At 47.1% G+C, this 19,136-nt stretch overlaps 1 protein-coding gene across 1 annotated transcript in view; it reads right to left on the bottom strand.

The window, feature by feature from the left end:
- PRKCI (protein kinase C iota) overlaps positions 1–19,136 on the bottom strand; it is a 138,712-nt gene that overhangs the window by 22,078 nt on the left and 97,498 nt on the right. Inside the window, exons 11-12 of the mRNA XM_088452387.1 lie at positions 9,853–9,939; positions 6,668–6,803 (exon numbers count right to left, since the gene is read on the bottom strand). Coding sequence (XP_088308513.1) covers positions 6,668–6,803; positions 9,853–9,939 — 223 coding nt within the window. The remainder of the gene's footprint in view (positions 1–6,667; positions 6,804–9,852; positions 9,940–19,136) is intronic.

Here is a 19,136-nt window from a genome sequence, read left to right as displayed (position 1 = left end):
AAAAGAGATTGGAATAGAAACCCTGGCCCCTCTGGGAGAATGGAACAGGCACTATAGCTCCAGCCTGGAGCATAGTGTGCAAGACCGTCCGCAGCTCCGCGGCTTTGTTCCGGTCTGATGGCAGACCCGTGGTGAAGAATCGAGACGGGGGTCTGTGCCGGAAGGAGAGGGCATACCCGTGTGAGACCACCTCCAGAACCCAAGTGTCTGTCGTGGTGACCGACCAACACAGGCCGAACTGCAGCAGGCGGCCTCCCACCTTGGGATCCCCCAAAGGGAGGCCCGGACCGTCAGGCCGCAGGCTTGTCATCTGGCTTAGGGGCCGGACGTCTGGTACTCCAGGCCTGCTCCCGGGGCTTGGCCGATTTTTTGGGGCCAGCCTGTCGGGGAAAGGACTGTGCTTTAGGCCTACCCTGGGCCCTATAAGGCCGAAAGGACGACGTACCTGAACCGGAAGGAACTGCAGCAGACGGGAGACATGCCGATTTGGCTGCCGCCAGCGTGGCTACAATTTTGTCCAGGTCCGGACCAAAGAGAACTTCTCCGTTAAAAGGCAACGCTTCCAAACCCTTTTTGGAATCAGCGTCCACCTTCCAGGATCGCAACCACAATGTGCGACGAGCAGCTACAGCTGCCGAAGAAATTCGAGACGCCAGGGTACTAATATCCAAGGCCGCTTCGTTGATATAAGTGGGCGAATCTCGGAGATTGCCGATCAACTCCGTCTGTTCAGCCGAACAGTCGGAGTCAAAGGACGCCTCCAACGTATCCGCTCAGCGCTCCATAGCTCTGGCAACCCAGCAAATGGCCATAGCTGGCCACGCTGCCCCCCCCACAAGGGAATAAACGGACTTTAGGCAGATCTCCACCTTGCGGTCCGTAGCATCCTTAAGGGAGGACATGGATGGCATGGGTAAAGTGGCACTCCGGACGAGGCGTGTCACATGAGAATCCACCTGTGGAGGGGATTCCCACTTAGAAAAATAATTATCCACGAACGGATAAGCCACCGCCAAACGCCTCTGTGGCTGGTATCGTTTGCCAGGCTCTTTCCACGCCTCCTCTAAATGGTCCACCAACTGACCCGAAAGAGTAAAGACTGTGGCGTCACCCTTAACATCCTTAAAAAAGGCATATTTGGATTTAGACGCCGGAGGAACTTCGTCCTCAATTACCAAAGCGGTGCGGACTGCCCGAATAAGTCCAGGAATATATACCTTGGACCTAGCATCCGCCTCCTTAGTACGGAGAGGTTCCTGGTCGGAAAGATCCAGAATCTCCCCATCATCAGACGTCACTTCGTCATCCTCATAAGGAGCAGACAGGGACGCCACCGGCCTCTTATGTGGCCGCAACACAGACTCCCCTTGTAACACATCCGACAAGTGCTGTACAGAACTAGTCAGGGAATTAACCCTCGCCGGCTCCTGAGAGACCGGGAGAGGGGAAATAGGGAGACTGCGGGGTACCATCAATTGCCTCGAGAAACCCTGCATTGGTGACGACACCACTGATTGCTGGGACAATCACATCTGTGAGAACGCGGGCTGTGGAGCTAACTGGCCCACCAAGGTTATAAGCGCCTGAGCGAAACAAGCCCTGGGCGGCTCCTGTACCGGTGCTGTGACCGTAATTGGCTGCGCCAATAAAAAAACACTGCCGGCATAAACCCTCTGCGCTACCCTCCCCCTCCGCTATAGGTACTTTACACGTAGTACACTGAAGCCGGAGAGGAAAGTCACTTTCAGACATGATGGTGGAAAGTATGTGACCCCTCTTCACCAATACTTTTAGTATAGTGAGAGACCACCCTGCAGCAGCGCACCGCAAGGGCTTTAGCAGAAAGAGCAGGGACAGTAATAAGGCTGACAGTTAGAAAGTAAAAAGTACAGGCAGCAGCGCTAGCACAGTCACATACAATGCAAAGAAAATCAATTCCTGCACTAACAGCGCTGATCACTCAACTACACAGACACAGAGTCTGGTAGGACACAGCGCTGCATACACAGACCTGACCACAGCGGAAGAGAGGTATGCGGGGGGACCCAGACCACGATGCCTCCGTCCAGACTTCCAGCAGCATTCACCATGCGTTCTAGAAGATGGCCACTGAGGAAAATAGCCTGGCCTGGGGGAGGAGCGCTGCCACAGGGCCAGTCGGCATGTGCAGAGAGGGCTGTGTAGCAGCGGGGGAGGCGCCGGCTGTGAGACAGGGAAGGCGCGCTCCCCTGCCATGCATTTAACCCCTGGGACGCCGCAGCGCTACCGCAGTCCTGCTGTCCCAGGGGGGTAGTGGAAGCGCAGGTTAGTACCTGGCTCCACGCTGCAGCCAGTCCCCAGGGAGCCCCCTGCCTGGGGACTCTGGACCATGTATCAGCGGGGACCCACCGCGGGACCCCGCTGCTTACCTGCTGTCCCCCTTAAATCCGGCCATGGTCTTAAACATCTGGGATCACCGCTAGCTGTGACCCCAGATGCCTACCAGCATCCCCGGATCGGTATCTGTGTTCTGGTACCAGCGGGGGTGTAGGGAAGACAGCATGGACGTCAGGACTGACTGTCCATGCTGTAATTCCAGATGTGCAGCCACAGCTGCATTGTTGGAAAACTTCAGGGGCTCTTCATGGCCCCCCTATAACAGGTGCATCCGACTCCGGCCGGGCACCAAACTAAACTGAGATGCCTTGGCTCGGGGGCGGGGTATAGGAGGGGGACCCTAGTGCATCCTGGGAGGCTGAAACTTAACTCTATGGTGCCCGATGCCTGACGTCATCACCTATACCCCAAGGTATCCTGTGGATACCCTATGGACCCTGAAGTAGAAAGGAGGGGTGTACAGTATTCCCCAATGGATTCAGAGTAAAGGATTTAACATAAGTACAAAAATCCCATTTTCTCATTCAACAATTGAAGGACAGTAATCATGGGTACATCCCAAATCTGACTCTACAGGAGGGTATGCTTTCACATTACTATGCGCAAAGCCTTCTGTCCAAAACTCACATCTTTGAATGTAAAAACATATGGACAGAATCAGTATCACTCCACAAGTGAAAACAATAACATCTCTAACAGAGACACTGCTCACAAAAAAAGCAGCACATCACTGCCTCACTAAAATACAAATTTCTGACAGCAAAACTTCAAGAAATGACAAAATTACTTCATAAATCAAAGGACCCAACACAATCCCTCACCAAAGATTGACTAGTACAGTGTTGGCTAACCTTGACACTCCAGCTGTTGTGGAACTATATATCCCAGCATGCCCTGCCAGAGTTTTAGCATGCCCTAATAGCAAAACTGTAGCAGTGCATGCTGGGTTATGTAATTCCATAACAGCTGGAGTGTCAAGGTTAGCCAACACTGGACTAGTACAAATGTTGGTCTATACCAGGGGTTTCCAAACTGTTCATCGTGACACCCTGCGGTGCATCAGGACACTTGCAGGGGTGCCTCAGGTTGGTGGTCCAGCACCAAATCATATTATTAATTGTCAATGTAATGTAAATAAGTGGACAAACAGAAGCTCAAACCTAACCACCACCACATAACTGACCACAAGGATGACAGATAAGAACAATTTACTTCACTTTATTAAATTTTTTCTGAATTTCTCAATAACAAACGTTTGGCTTAGGGGTGCCGTGAAAACAATGCTGTTACTCTAGGGCACCATGATTCAAAAAAAGTTTGGGAACCTCTGGTCTATACAAAGAACTTGAAAAGGAGTTACCTAATCAGCCAGAACAGCAAACAGTGAGCATACATGCCAGCATCAGCCCTGAAGAAGCATTAAGCACTTCCTGTCAGTACAATTCACTGTTCACCTTCTTTACAAAATGGACCACTTTAAAATAACAGTAGTCAATAATGTTCAGCTGTTTATACAGTTTATTCTGAATGTTCAACTGTTTTATTCACTTACACTTATCCAGTTAAATGAAATGAAAAATAACAATTAAACATCAAGGCGTGTATTTATCAGGGTGCAACCTCACACCCAAGAGTGGTATATCTACTTAATCACACACACATACACTAATATATATATATATATATATATATATATAGTGTATCGCTAGGCAATTTTAACAGCCGTCCCCATCAGCAGGCTGCAATGTGCAGAGCGGGGGGAAAAGTTCAAGTGAAACAATCACCGGCGAGTGAATAGATACCGTGCGCATGCACATATATCGAATGTAAATGTGAACAATACATTGAAACGTTGACAAAACAGGAGAAGGTATTGTCTTGTTTCTTTAATCCCCGAGTGCCGCTGAACACTGGTCTCCATACAGATACGGCCTTTATCATCTAGCCTCAATATGCGATGCAGCGTAACATGCCTGGCGTGAGTAAATCGCCAGGTCCCGTGTAACCCTGCTAGTGTCAGGCAATTTTTTTTACCGAAAATACGTTTAAGTCGCAATGCGATACGATTAGGACGCAATGCTGCTTGTGACACTGTATATCTGTGACTTGGTGTGGAATAAAGTGTCACATATAAAACAAATCAGTACAGTCTCCTAGTTGCATCGCATTTTGGCAGAAAAAGACGCCCTGTACTAGCAGTCTCACGGGACTAGGGTGTTTGGTGCAACCGCAGTAAAGACAAGGAGCTGCTTGGCACGTCTGCAGCAAAGACGAGTGAGGACTCATCTGTATGTGTGTGTGTATATATACATAATTTTTTATATACACACTATATTATATATATATATATACATACACACACACACACACACACACACACACACACACTTGTTTAACCAATGAAACGAATTTATATTGATCCAAAAAGTACAGGGCAAGAAACAAAGAGAAGCAAACAGTATCACAGTGTAGCATTTATCAATTATGTTAGGCAAGGGAAAAATATTCCCTGAATGATGAAAAACAATCAGATCTGCTCTTGGATCAATAATCTTTTAGCCTTCTCAAGTGTACAGATATAAAATGGAGCAACCACAATTATTATACAGTGATAATAAAATGCTGAAGGCACAAGATTACAGTAAAACTTTTAAGACATTGGACTGGCATAGACTGCAAAAGCCAACATTATTTTCCCAGCATCTTGCAGTATTTCCTACCCATCTATGCTCTGTCAGACATTCACCCTGCATTGCCCTTGTGAACCTTTAATGTTCTTTTTCAGCTGCATTTTATTCTATCAAATACATGTGAAGCAGAGGGCAACACAGCTGAGTGCACGCCCATATGCATGCAACATGTTTTACTGGAAATTTATGGGACAGACTTGCAGAGGAGAACCCTGTGCTGGCATTGCAAGTATTATAGGGGGACAGCTGGCATATGCAGAGTCCATTTGACGGGTTGAGTAAAGGATCCCGGCGGTCGGGATGCTGGCAGTCAGATTACAGACAGCGGCATTCAGACAGTCAGAATTCCGACCCAATTAGGTAAGTGTCCTAACGCTAACCCCTAACCCACCTTTCCTGCATTATACCCCAACCCTCCCCCCCGCCGCCTAAACCTCCCCCCATGCAGCCTAACTCTAACTCTCCCCCCACAGACTAATCCTCAACCTCCCCCTAGTGCCAAACCCTAACCCTCCCCCTTACAGTCGGGATTCTGCACACACACACCCTGTATAAACATACAAATATACACACATATATATGCGTGAATATACACACATACAGGAGAGCAGGTGCTATTTTCATTGGGGACAATACAAATTCATACAATACAATATATACTTCCATCCACAAATGAACACACCAGGGAAATAATGAAGCACCTGTGCAAGACACATCATTTCCACATTCCACAAACACTTTTGGAATGCAGGAGATCATAGTATCATAGCACAGATTATGCAATACAAAAACATTAAACCATGCCAATAATTAACACGGGATCGGTATATGTTATATGTTTAGCCGCCAGTTCAAATCCCGACATGAGGAGATCCAGTCAGTCAATCTGTGCAGAATCTTAAAGCGCTTGCCTGTAAAAGGATGGTTAAATTGATCTGTCAATCATATAGCTGCATTTAGAGCACCCCATGCATGAGTCCAAAAACACAGATCTAGGTGGACCTAAATTAATGACATCAATTTTAAACAAATGATCTTTAATGTGTTTACGATAACACAGCATTAATATGGTTTGTGCCAACATGGAAAAATCACCGTCAGTGTTCACAACCTGCGACAGTTGCTTCTATTTTTGCTTAATACACTTTCTGGCTAAATTGAAATCAATAAACCCACCCTATAGCAGATGACCGGTTACATTTATATCTAGGTTTAAACAACTGATCCCTAGGAACTGCAGGGGCACATTGTCTAGCTTTGTTTAAAAGTATATGGTTTATAGTCAATTAATACAAATTTCTCAAACATGACGGAAAATTGTTGATCATGGTCTACATTCTCACTACAGATTCTACATGCCCTCAAACATCGAGTAGCATTGGCTACTGTTGCAGTGTATTATTTGAAAGAACTTGGGTCTTATTTGGAAATAATGTATTTCATCTAATTTCATCAAATAGTTCAACCAAATGATTTTCCCAATAGGGGCAAATTCTTATTTTCCATTCAATATATGATAGGTGATGTAGTGTTTTGTTTGCTTGGAAGGATTATGGACAGGGAAGGAATGCGCTCCAATGGACATAAACTATTTTCCTCACCTTGCACATGCCATAGTCAGTGAGCTTTATGTGCCCTTCAGAATCCAATAACACATTGTCCAGCTTTAAATCCCTATAAATAATTCCTCGCTCGTGGAGGTAGTTTAATGCCAGACTGATTTCTGCAGAGTAAAACCTAGAGAGAGAAGCACAAGTCTATTACCCAGAAGGAAATATGGCACAGGACATAATAACTGCAAGATAAATCCTTCCATTATGATTGCCTTCTGATATGTAAATGTCTTTCTTACCGACCACATATGCAAACAAAACACAACAACATTTCAGTAAATACAGACTGCTCATCTAGAATGCAGGATTTGTTTTTGTTTTTTTAACAAAGGAGGTCACTCATAAAATCTTGTGTTACTGTTGAACAAAAAATTATATTGTGACATTTTCTGATAAATTTAGTCTTAAGAGCTTTGATTCCCCATCCACATGCATCACAAAATAGAAAGAGGTTGTGCACAGAAATGGGAAACGCAAAACATAAAATAAATAAACAGGCCAAATTACACCTGAGAATATTATTATTATTATATATATATATATATATATATATATATATATATATATATATTTCAAAGGCAGAAAAGCCACACTCACGTGCCTCCAGTTTCAGAGCAACTGCTGGGGTGACACATCTCAGGAGGAGTCCTCAGAAACCCCAAATATACTAGTAGGTGTAAGGAGAGCACTCACCAGACTTCTCAATATTGTAAGTAGAAAAAAATCCTAATTTTTTTTCATTTATTCCATAACGATGTTGACGTTCGGGTTCAAGATAAGCCTTTGTCAAGACTGGATTATAACAATCCACCACATTGGTGGTGGTGGACATCGTTATGAATAAATTCTCTTCTGGAATAACCTTCATCATGAGCATGATGATGAAGGTGGTCGCACCACCGAAACGGCCGTCGGGAATAGGACCTTCCATAACGCATGTGGTCACCAGGCTTTGCTAAGTATTCATTATGTACTACAGCTGTGGCAAGCATTTTCTAGTCACCCGATTGAACATAGCTACATCAGTAATATAAATTATTCTTTTTTAATGAAGTTTGTTTGGTGTGCTGACCTCGTTTTTTGATTCTTGCCAAGGATCAATACAGCAATTTGTACAATTTATTATGTGGCTACAGCACCCACTGTGATAAAGTGAGTGCGGTTCTCCTTTGGGACTTTGTGTGTGTGTGTATATATATATATATATTATATACACACACACATATATATATATATATATATATATATATATATATATATATATATATACATACACACACATACCCACACAGTGTATCCGGAAAGTATTCACAGCGCTTCACTTTTTCCACAATTTATTATGTTACGGCCTTATTCCTAAATGGAACAAATTAATTTTTGTCCTCAAAATTCTACACATAATACCCCATAATGACATTGTGTAAAAAGTTTTTTTTGAGATTTTTGCAAATTTAATTAAAGAAAATCAAACGAAGAAATCACATGTACACAAGTATTCACAGCCTTTGCCATGAAGCTCAAAATTGAGCTCAGGTGCATCCTGTTCACTGATCATCCTTGAGATGTTCCTACAGCTTAAATGGAGTCCGCCTGTGGTAAATTCAGTTGATTGGACATGATTTTGAAAGGCATACACCAGTCTATATAAGGTCCCACTCTTGACAGTGCATGTCAGAGCACAAACCAAGAATGAAGTCCAAGGAATGGTCTGTAGACCTCCGAGACAGGATTGTCTCGAGGCACAAATCTGGGGAAGGGTACAGAAAAATATCTGCTGCTTTGAAGGTCCCAATGAGCACAGTGGCCTCGATCATCCATAAATGGAAGTTCGCCACCAGGACTCTTCCTAGAGTTGGCCGACCGTCTAAACTGAGCGATCGGGGGAGTAGTCAGGGAGGTGACCAAGAACCTGATGGTCACTCTGTCAGAGCTACAGCATTCCTCTGTGGAGAGAGGAGAACCTTCCAAAAGGATAACCATCTCTGCACCAATCAGGCCTGTATGGTAGAGTGGCCAGACGGAAGCCACTCCTTAGTAAAAAGCACAAGGCAGCCCGCCTGGAGTTTGCCAAAATACACCTGAGGGACTCTCAGACAATGAGAAACAAAATTCTCTGGTCTGATGAGACAAAGATTGAACTCTTTGGCGTCACTGCCAGGCCTTATGTTTGGAGGAAACCAGGCACCACTCATCACCAGGCCAATACCATCCCCTACAGTGAAGCATGGTGGTGGCAGCAGCATGCTGTGGGTATGTTTTTCAGCTGCAGGAACTGGGAGACTAGTCATGATAGAGGGAAAGATGAATGCAGCAATGTACAGAGACATCCTGGATGAGAACCTGCTCCAGAGCGCTCTTGACCTCAGACTGGGGCGACGATTCATCTTTCAGCAGGACAACAACCCTACGCACACAGCCAAGATATCAAAGGAGTGGCTTCAGGACAACTCTGTGAATGTCCTTGAGTGGCCCAGCCACAGCCCAGACTTGAATCCAATTGAACATCTCTGGAGAGATCTGAAAATGGCTGTGCACAGACGCTTCCCATCCAACCTGATGGAGCTTGAGAGGTGCTGCAAAGAGGAATGGGCGAAACTGCCCAAAGATAGGTGTGCCAAGCTTGTGGCATCACATACAAAAAGACTTGAGGCTGTAATTGCTGCCAAATGTGCATCAACAAAGTATTGAGCAAAGGCAATGAAAACTTATGTACATGTGATTTCTTTGATTTTTTTTTATTAAATTTGCAAAAAGCTCAAAAAAAACTTTTTACACGCTGTCATTATGGGGTATTGTGTGTAGAATTTTGACAAAAATGAATTTATTCCATTTTGGAATAAGGCTGTAACATAACAAAATGTGGAAAAAGTGAAGCGCTGTGAATAATTGCCACATGCACATTAATAAATATATATATATATATATATATATATGCATCTTTTGTTTTCATATGAGCAGCTGCAGCTCTCAATTATTCAATAAGGCAACTGTAAGAGGACACATGAGTAGCCATTTTTAATCAGTGCAGATCTCATTCAAAACAACATGGTAATGGTCACTATAAAGCGATGTTTTTTTACATACATAGTTTCTGCCAATCTCTAATTTTTTATCCAGTAAACTTTCAGACACATCTGACACTGATAAATAAAGGATTGGCAATTAAGACTGACCTTGCATGCTCCTCTGGAAGCTTCCTTTGACGTTGCATGTGAAACATCAGATCTCCACCATTCACATATTCAATAACGAAGAACAGTCTGAAATACAACAGAATGAAATCTTGTTTGCATCCATCAGAACATTCTCAACAACAGTCACCATGTATTTTAAAAAATTTCTACATTGTTTAATGTAAATTTTCAAGTAATTTTCAGTCTCCTTGGTTCGTGGTAACTTGGGGGGGAGGGACCTTTACAGATGGCTTTTTAAAGTCTGAACACAGCAGAGGCAGACACTGGAGACTGGACATATGTAAAGAGTGAGTATGTATGTATTGCTCAGCATTGCTTAAGTGAATCACAATATTACTTTATCATAAAGAATACATCACTTTACTAAATATAAAACATTAAAATGCAACCATATCCACAGTGTTAGCCATATTTATAATATAATGCCCTGCTAACATTGTGAATATGGTTACATTTTATGGGGGATTATCCAATTATGGGGGATATCTTTGGGGGCAAACATTTTTAATTTTCTGTGATAATCCCCATTTTTCGTTAATTTTTTTATCCCAGTATCCTATTTGTTTGGCCGAACAAATCGAATTTACCGGGAGGAAACACATAGGATCTGTGATAAGTCCATGGGCCTATGTGTTTTCGCCATTGCAGCAACGAAGACAGCACTTTTCAGGGATAATTTTTCAGGACACATCAGGTCCCGAAAAAAAAAGCCCTGATAAGTGCCAGCGTCGGCCAATTAGCCCCGGGAGATCCACTAGCATCAGAATAATGTTCGGGGCCAATTGGATACCGCCCTGTTTGTAATGTGTTTTATGTTTAGTAAAGTGACTTTATATGATCAAGCAATCTCGGGATTAATTTGTACATCACACTAAAAGGGGTATTTATCAAAGCTTGGAGAAAGCACTTACCAATCAGCTTTTAACTTAAAATTTTACAGGCTTTGTTTGATACATTACAGTTAGGAGCTGACTGGTTGGTACTTTCTATCACACAATTTTATGTTTCTTCAAACTTTAATACTCCTCTATAGCTGGGTACGCACTACACCAGAGATTCCCAGACTCAGTACTCAAGGCACCCTAACGGTCAAGGTTTTAAGGATATCCATGGTTGAGCACAGATAGTTAAATCAAAAGACTAAAGTATTAATTAAGTCACCTGTGCCCAAGCATGGTTATAGAAAATGGTGACTGCTCAGATCAACTTAATAGTCTATTACAGGTGCATGAAAAGGGAAGGGTTTAATCTAGACAAGAAAAAAAAAAGGAAAAATGTTCCCCAGCACACTGCCAAAGACCAGCAATAAGATTTGAGTACTACATGACAATAGAAATGGCAGAGATCTTTGTTGCATATATTTGCAAAGATATGTTGAAGTCACCTGGGCCGCAACAAGGCATCTCTGTACTGGTGGTCCCCGACGCTGCTTGATAATAGTACCCATTTTGGGTCATATGACACACATTAAATGGGACTATGTGATGAGGAGTACACACAGGCATCGTTCACAATGGTTGCACGATGCGTGCGCCATGACACACTATCACACCATCAGAAGGTGAGAAGATTGAGGCTTCGTTCAGGTGTGTACCCAGCTTAATACAGTCACTAGCGCTGCTATCATTAGCTTTTGTACAAATTTGTGGGTAACTAGCCATTCCCATTAGCAGCTTTTGTAATAGTAGCAGAGATCCTGTGTGCGCCCACACCAGGCATATCCCTGCTTTGATCTGATGTAGTTCCTCACGCCTCAGCAATGTCACTAGTTCCTAAAGAACTGAAAGACTGAAATCTCCAACTTACAGGCTCAGCCACAACACGGCAGTGTCTGCTGTAGGTCAATTGAGCCTGTACGGCTCATCTAACTCCTCATCTAGCTATTTCCAATCTTTATTTTGTTTTAGATGTACTTTTAAAAAAAATAAAAAAAATTATTATATATATATATATATATATATATATATCTGTGACCCTGTTACAAAAAAATCCAAATCAACAAATAAACTCTACAGTGGTGTAAACACAACTGGAAACCTGCCTGTCTACCCATGATATTTATGATCCATTCCAGTCAGGTTTCAGGAGAAGACATAGCACTGAAACAGCCCTGGTATGTGTGCTTAATGATCTTCTGATGGCAAGAGACAGGTGATTGTTTAATCTTAATCCTTCTGGATCTCTGCAGCATTTGAAACCGTGGACCATAGGGTTCTAATTGAGCGCCTGAAAAATATCTGTTGACAGGATGGTACAGTCCTTAGCTGGTTCGAATCATTTCTCATCGGCAGGTCACAGAGAGTTTCTTCTGGAGTAAACTCTTCATCACCAGTGCCACTTCCATGCGGTTTCCCACAGGGTTCTATACCATCTCCCATGCTTTTTGCAGTATACATGCTACCATTGGGTGAAATAATCAGACGACAAGGCCTGGTTTACCACTGCTATGCAGATGATACACAACTGTACCTGTACTTTGCTCCAGGTATGGAGAACCCAACAACTACCCTAAATGGCTGCTGAGCTGTGCTTCAGGAGTGGACGAGTGATGAGCGACTGAACCCTGATAAAACAGAGGTCCTTATGATAAGTCACAAGCCAAGACGGCAGCACAGCCAATCAACAGGACTTATGCTTGGGGGTTCAGAACTACAAAACACTTAAACATCAGGTATCAGCCACAATCAAATCCTCATTCTTTCATCTGAGGGTGTCAAGCACTTAATTCCCTCAGAAGATCTGCCTAAAGTCATACAAGCATGACTACTGCAACGCCCTCTACCTTGGTCTCCCAGCAAAATAATTGCACCGCTTGCAGATGGTAGAAAACGCAGCTGCCAGGCTATTAACCAACCAGCCCCATTCCAGTCACATAACACCCATTCTCTTCTCCCTTCACTGGCTGCCTGTCAGATGGCGAATTGTTTTCAACATTGGCTTACGGACTTTCATAGCCCTACATGACCAGGGCCCAAGGTACTTTTAGCAGCTTCTGGTCCCTTATTGTCCCACACGAGTACTGCGATCCGCTGACGGAGGACTATTAACAGTATCTAGAGTCTCCCGGTATTCATTTTTTTTTTATTAAATTATTATATTTATACACAGCATATTATTCCTTTTGTAGAATTTTACAGATCACATAACTAGACTACCTGCAGTTTAGAAGTGCTCTGGCTGTGATTAATATAGCTTTTCTGATTTAGATTTGCTGCTTTTTTTCAATCAGTCTTTACTAACCCTCAAACAATGCCCTTTGTCTGGAGGTAGAGAATTTGATCCTGAAGGTTACCGGGTCTGCGGCTGTCTCTGCCCCCCTCCACTCCTCTCTTACATACAGTATATTCCAAGATGATGTCCCAGTTCACCACAGATATTTTCTAAGTCATGTACTTATTGCTACCAGGCAAGCTATTGCTTACTTCTGGAAGCAGGATAAACCTCCCCCCCTTTCTTTGATAAAGTCCAAAATAAATTATAGTTTCCGGATGGAAACTTTGAACTGCCCCTATTCTTCTTCCGCTAACTCACCAAGGATAAAGAGGTTCAGCTGGCATGAATTTATCACGGTGGGTTCATGCCTTCCAATAACCGCACATTGATATTTCAAGGTTTTGATATGTTCTTTATTTTGGTTTGTCTATTGAAGTTGTGGAGTGTTCTCTACTATTTGTGTATGTCATACACTGATTTTGATTTGTTTTCTGGTTTTTCTACTTCAGGGTCCATAGGGTATCCACAGGATACCTTGGGGTATAGGTGTGACGTCAGTCGCAGGGCACCAAAGAGTTAAGCTTTCAGCCTCCCAGGATGCACTAGGTCCCCCTCCTATACCCCGCCCCCGAGCCAAGGCATCTCAGTTTAGTTTGGTGCCCGGCCGGAGTCGGGTGCACCTGTTGGAGTGGGGGCTAGAAAAGCCCCTGAAGCTTTTTCTTCATGCAGCTGTGGCTGCACATCTGGATGAACAGCATGGACTGTCAGTCCTGACGTCCATGCTGTCTTCCCTACACCCCGCCGGTACCAGAACGCCGGTACTGATCCGGGGATGCTGGTGGGCATCTGGGCTCACAGCTAGCGGTGACCCCAGATGTTCCGGACCATGGCCGGATTCAAGGGGGATAGAGGTAAGCAGCGGGGTCCCGTTGTGGGTCCCCGCTGATCACATGGTCCTAAGTCCCCAGGCAGGGGGCTCCCTGGGGACTGGCTGCAGCGTGGGGCCAGGCGACCAACCTGCGCTTCCACTACCCCCTGGGGCAGCGGACCGCAGCAGAGCGGTAGCGCTGCGGCGTCCCAGGGTTTAAATGCATGCCAGGGGAGCGCGCCTTCCCTGTCTCACAGCCGGCGCCTCCCCCGCTGCACACAGCCCTCTCTGCACTGTGCTGACTGGCCCTGTGTCAGCGCTCCTCCCCCAGGCCAGCCTTCTCTCTGCTCCTCGGCGGCCATCTTTTCAGAAGCATGGTGAACGCTGCTGGAAGCCTGCATTGGAAGCATCGTGGTCTGGGTCCCCCCGCATACCTCTCCTCCGCTGTGGTCAGGTCTGTGTATGCAGCGCTGTGTCCTACCAGGCCCTGTGTCTGTGTAGTTGAGTGATCAGCGCTGTTAGTGCAGGAATTGATTTTCTTTGCATTGTATGTGACTGTGCTAGCGCTGCTGCCTGTAACTTTTCTTCTCAAGACTGTCAGCTTTATTACTGTCCCTGTTCTTTCTGCTAAGCCCTTGCGGTGCGGTGCTGCAGGGTGGTCTCTCACCTATTTAATATATAATTGGCGAGAGGGGTCACATACGTGGTGCCATCATGTCTGAAAGTGATTTTATCCTCCGGCTACAGTGTACCACGTGTAAAGCGTAGCGCGGAGGGCCTTTGCCGGCAGTGTTTGTCCATGGCGCGGCCTCTCACGGTTACAGCACCGGTACAGGAGCCGCCCTGGGCTTGTTTCGCTCAGGCGCTAACAGCTTTAGTGGGCCAGTTAGCTCCGCAGCCCGCGTTTACTCCGATGGGTTTGTCCCAGCAGTCTGTGGTGCCGTCACCCATGCAGGGTTTCCCACGACAATTGGTGGTACCCCACAGTCTCCCTATTTCCCCGCTCCAGGTTTCTCAGGAGCCAGCGTGGGTTAACTCCCTGACGAGTTCTGTACAGCACTTGTCGGATGTGTTGCAAGGGGAGTCTGTGATGCGGCCTCATAAACGGCCGGTGGCGTCTCTGTCCGCTCCTTATGAGGATGACGAAGGGCCGTCTGATGATGGGGAGATTCTGGATCCTTACGATCAGGAACCTCTCCATACTAAGGACGCTGATGCTAAGTCCAAAGTATATATTCCTGGACTTATTCGGGCGGTCCGCACAGCCTTGGTGATTGAGGACGAAGTTCCCCCAGCGGCTAAGTCTAAGTATGCCTTTTTCAAAGACGTGAAGGGCGATGCCACAGTCTTTCCTCTTTCGGGTCAGTTGGTGGACCATTTAGAGGAGGCGTGGAAACAGCCTGGCAAAAGATACCAGCCGCAGAGGCGCCTGGCGGTGGCTTATCCGTTAGCGGATAATTATTTTGCTAAATGGGAATCCCCTCCACAGGTGGATTCTCACGTGACCCGTCTTGTCCGTAGTGCCACATTGCCGATGCCATCCATGTCCTCCCTTAAGGATGCTATGGACCGCAAGGTGGAAATCTGCCTGAAGTCGGCTAATTCCCTTGCGGGGGGGCAGCATGGCCGGCTATGGCCATTTGCTGGGTTGCCAGAGCGATGGAGCGCTGGGCGGATTCATTAGAGGCTTCTTTTGATTCCGACTGTCCGGCCGAACAGGCGGAGTTGTTTGGCAATCTCCGTGATTCGGCCACCTACATCAACGAGGCGGCTCTAGACATTAGTACTCTGGTGTCTAGAATTTCTTCAGCAGCGGTAGCTGCTCGTCGCACCTTGTGGCTGCGATCCTGGAAGGCGGACGCAGATTCCAAGAAGGGTCTGGAAGCATTGCCGTTTACCGGAGAAGTTCTCTTTGGTCCGGATCTGGATAAGATTGTGGCCACGCTGGCGGCAGCCAAATAGGCTTGTCTCCCGTCGGCCGCTGCTCCTTCTGGTTCTGGACCATCGTCCTTTCGGTCATCTAGGACCCAGGGCAGGCCCAAACCACAGTCGTTTCCTCGTCAGGCTGGCCCTAGGAAATCGGTCAAGCCCCGGAAGCAGGCATGGAGTACCAGACGTCCGGCCCCCAAGCCAGATGACAAGCCTGCGGCCTGACGGTCCGGGCCTCCCTTTGGGGGATCCCAGGGTGGGAGGCCGCCTGCTGCAGTTCGCCCAGTGTTGGTCGGTCACTACGACAGACACTTGGGTTCTGGAGGTGGTCTCCCACGGGTACGCCCTCTCCTTCCGGCACAGACCCCCGGCTCGATTCTTCACAACGGGTCTACCATCAGACCGGAACAAGGCTACGGAGCTGCGGAAGGTATTGCACACTATGCTCCAGGCTGGAGTTATAGTGCCTGTTCCATTCTCCCAGAGGGGCCAGGGTTTCTATTCAAATCTTTTTTTGGTACAGAAACCCAATGGGTCGTATCGTCCGATTCTCAACCTCAAAGCACTCAACAAGTCTTTGCGGGTACCGAAGTTTCGGATGGAGACCCTACGGTCCATCATTCTGGCGCTGGAACCTGGGGACTACATGGTGTCATTGGACATACAGGACGCTTACCTGCATGTCCCTATTCTTTTGCACCATCAACAGTTCCTCAGGTTTGCAATCCGCAGCGACCACTTCCAGTTTCGGGCGTTACCTTTTGGCCTGGCGACAGCACCACGTGTTTTCACCAAGGTGATGGCGGTCATGGCGGCTTCTCTGCGGCTGCAGGGAGTCCGCATGTTGCCGTACTTGGACGACCTGTTATTGGTGGCGGGATCTCCAGAGCTCCTGTTACGCCACTTGGCCCTGACCATTGCCCTGCTGCAACGGCACGGCTGGCTAATCAACTGGCAGAAGTCCACTCTAATCCCGTCTCGGAGGATTCTGCATCTTGGAGCCTTATTGGACTCGGGACAGCAAAAGATCTTCGTGACGGAGGAAAAGATCTCTGCTTCAGTCAAGGGTGCGCAGTTGTCTGCACAGCCGCCGGGTGTCTCTACACTCGGCGATGAGGTTACTGGGCTCCATGGTGTCGGTGTTCGACATGGTGGAATATGCCCAGTTTCACTCCAGACCTCTGCAGCACCTGATCCTGTCAAAGTGGAACGGGCTGCCTCAGTCTCTGAAGTCCCAGACGATTGTGTTCACCCCGGAGGTTCGCCTGTCCCTTGTTTGGTGGTTACAGACGACCCACCTCAGCGAGGGACGTCCGTTCTGGGTTCCAAATTGGGTCCTGTTGACAACGGACGCCAGTCTTCGGGGCTGGGGAGCAGTTTCGGGTCCACATCTGTTCCAGGGCAGGTGGACGTTGACAGAAGCGGAGCTTCCAATCAATATCTTGGAACTCCGTGCGGTCTTCAATGCTCTCCAGCAGGCACATCGGTTTCTCCAGGGTCACCCGGTACAGGTCCAGTCGGACAACGCTACCACCGTGGCCTACATAAACATGCAAGGAGGAACCCGAAGCCGGGCGGCTCTCGTAGAGGTGTCTCGGATCCTGGTTTGGGTGGAGCGCAATCTTCCGGCCATATCAGCGGTCTTCATCCCGGGAGTGCTGAATTGGGAGGCGGACTTTCTAAGTCGCCAGGACGTTCATCCGGGGGAATGGTCCCTGCACCCGGACGTTTTTCAACTACTGGTGGACAGATGGGGTCTTCCAGAGATCGACCTCATGGCGTCCCGGCACAACAACAAGTTGCCGGTGTACGGGTCTCACACAAGAGACGAAGGGGCGTCTCTGGTGGATGCTCTGTCCGTCCGGTGGATGTTCCGGTTCGCATACCTGTTCCCTCCGGTCTCCCTTCTTCCACGGGTAATCCGGAAATTCAAACAGGAAGGAGGGACGCTCCTGTTGATAGCTCCCGCGTGGCCCAGACGGCACTGGTTCTCAGACCTTCAGGGTCTGTCCGTGGACAGTCCTCTGCGGTTGCCGCTACGACCGGACCTCCTGTCTCAGGGTCCTTGTCGTCACCCAGACCTGACTCGGCTGTCTTTGACAGCGTGGCTGTTGAGACGGCCATGCTGAGGTCCCGGGGGTTTTCCAGCTCTGTGGTGCGTACCATGTTGCGAGCTCGGAATCCGTCTTCCGCGAGGATATACCATCGTGTGTGGCATACGTTCTTCCAGTGGTGTCGACCGAGAGGTTATGCACCGCGGGAGTTTCGTCTGTCTCGGATTCTCGCCTTCCTGCAAGCGGGACTAGATCATGGGCTTCGCCTTGCTTCTTTGAAGGTACAGGTTTCGGCCCGGTGTGTCTGGTTTCATCGTAGGATTGCTACAATCCCGGATGTGCGCACCTTTATGCAAGGTGTTGTCCGCATTCAGCCGCCCTTTGTTCCACCTGTGGCGCCTTGGGATTTGGCTGTGGTCCTGAGGGCTCTCCAAGGACCGCCGTTTGAACCACTGGGATCAGTGGATCTTAAATGGCTAACAGCTAAGACTGTTTTCCTTCTGGCTATTGCTTCGGCCAGACGTGTTTCTGAGTTAGGGGCTCTTTCTTGTAGACCCCCTTTCTTGGTTTTTCATGGGAACAGGGCAGTACTCCGCACTCGGCCCGAGTTTCTTCCCAAAGTTGTTTCCCAGTTTCATGTTAACGAGGAAATCGTTGTTCCGGCCTTTAACTCACCGGGTCTTTCCGTGGGTGAGGCCTCTTTGGATGTTGTGCGGGCCTTAAGGACTTATGTTGACCGCACTTCTTCGTTTAGGAAGTCAGACGCTTTGTTTGTCCTCTATGGCTTCCGTAAAAAGGGTTGGCCTGCTTCAAAGCAAACTTTGGCAGCCTGGATCCGTATGGCTATTTCTGAAGCTTATCTTCATGAAGGCCTACCGGTTCCTCCTTCTGTGAAGGCTCATTCCACTAGGTCTGTGGGTCCTTCGTGGGCAGCTCGACGTGGTGCCTCTGCAGTCCAGATCTGCAAGGCTGCTACGTGGTCCTCTGTCCATACCTTCGTGAGGTATTACAGGTTTGACACCTTCGCCTCTCCGGATGCTTCCTTCGGGCGGCGGATTCTTCTTTCTGCACAGGAGCGTCCCCACCCTTAAAGGATACTGCTTTGGGACATCCCCAAGGTATCCTGTGGATACCCTATGGACCCTGAAGTAGAAAATATGAGATATGGTAAGAACTTACCCTTGTTATCTTTATTTCTA

Source organism: Taudactylus pleione, unplaced genomic scaffold, assembly GCF_031769625.1.
Source record: "Taudactylus pleione unplaced genomic scaffold, aTauple2 ptg000037l, whole genome shotgun sequence".
NCBI classification, from domain to species: Eukaryota; Metazoa; Chordata; class Amphibia; order Anura; family Myobatrachidae; genus Taudactylus; species Taudactylus pleione.
The sequence above is the reverse complement of the archived record's forward strand: the minus strand, read 5'-3'. Positions and strand labels throughout refer to the sequence as shown.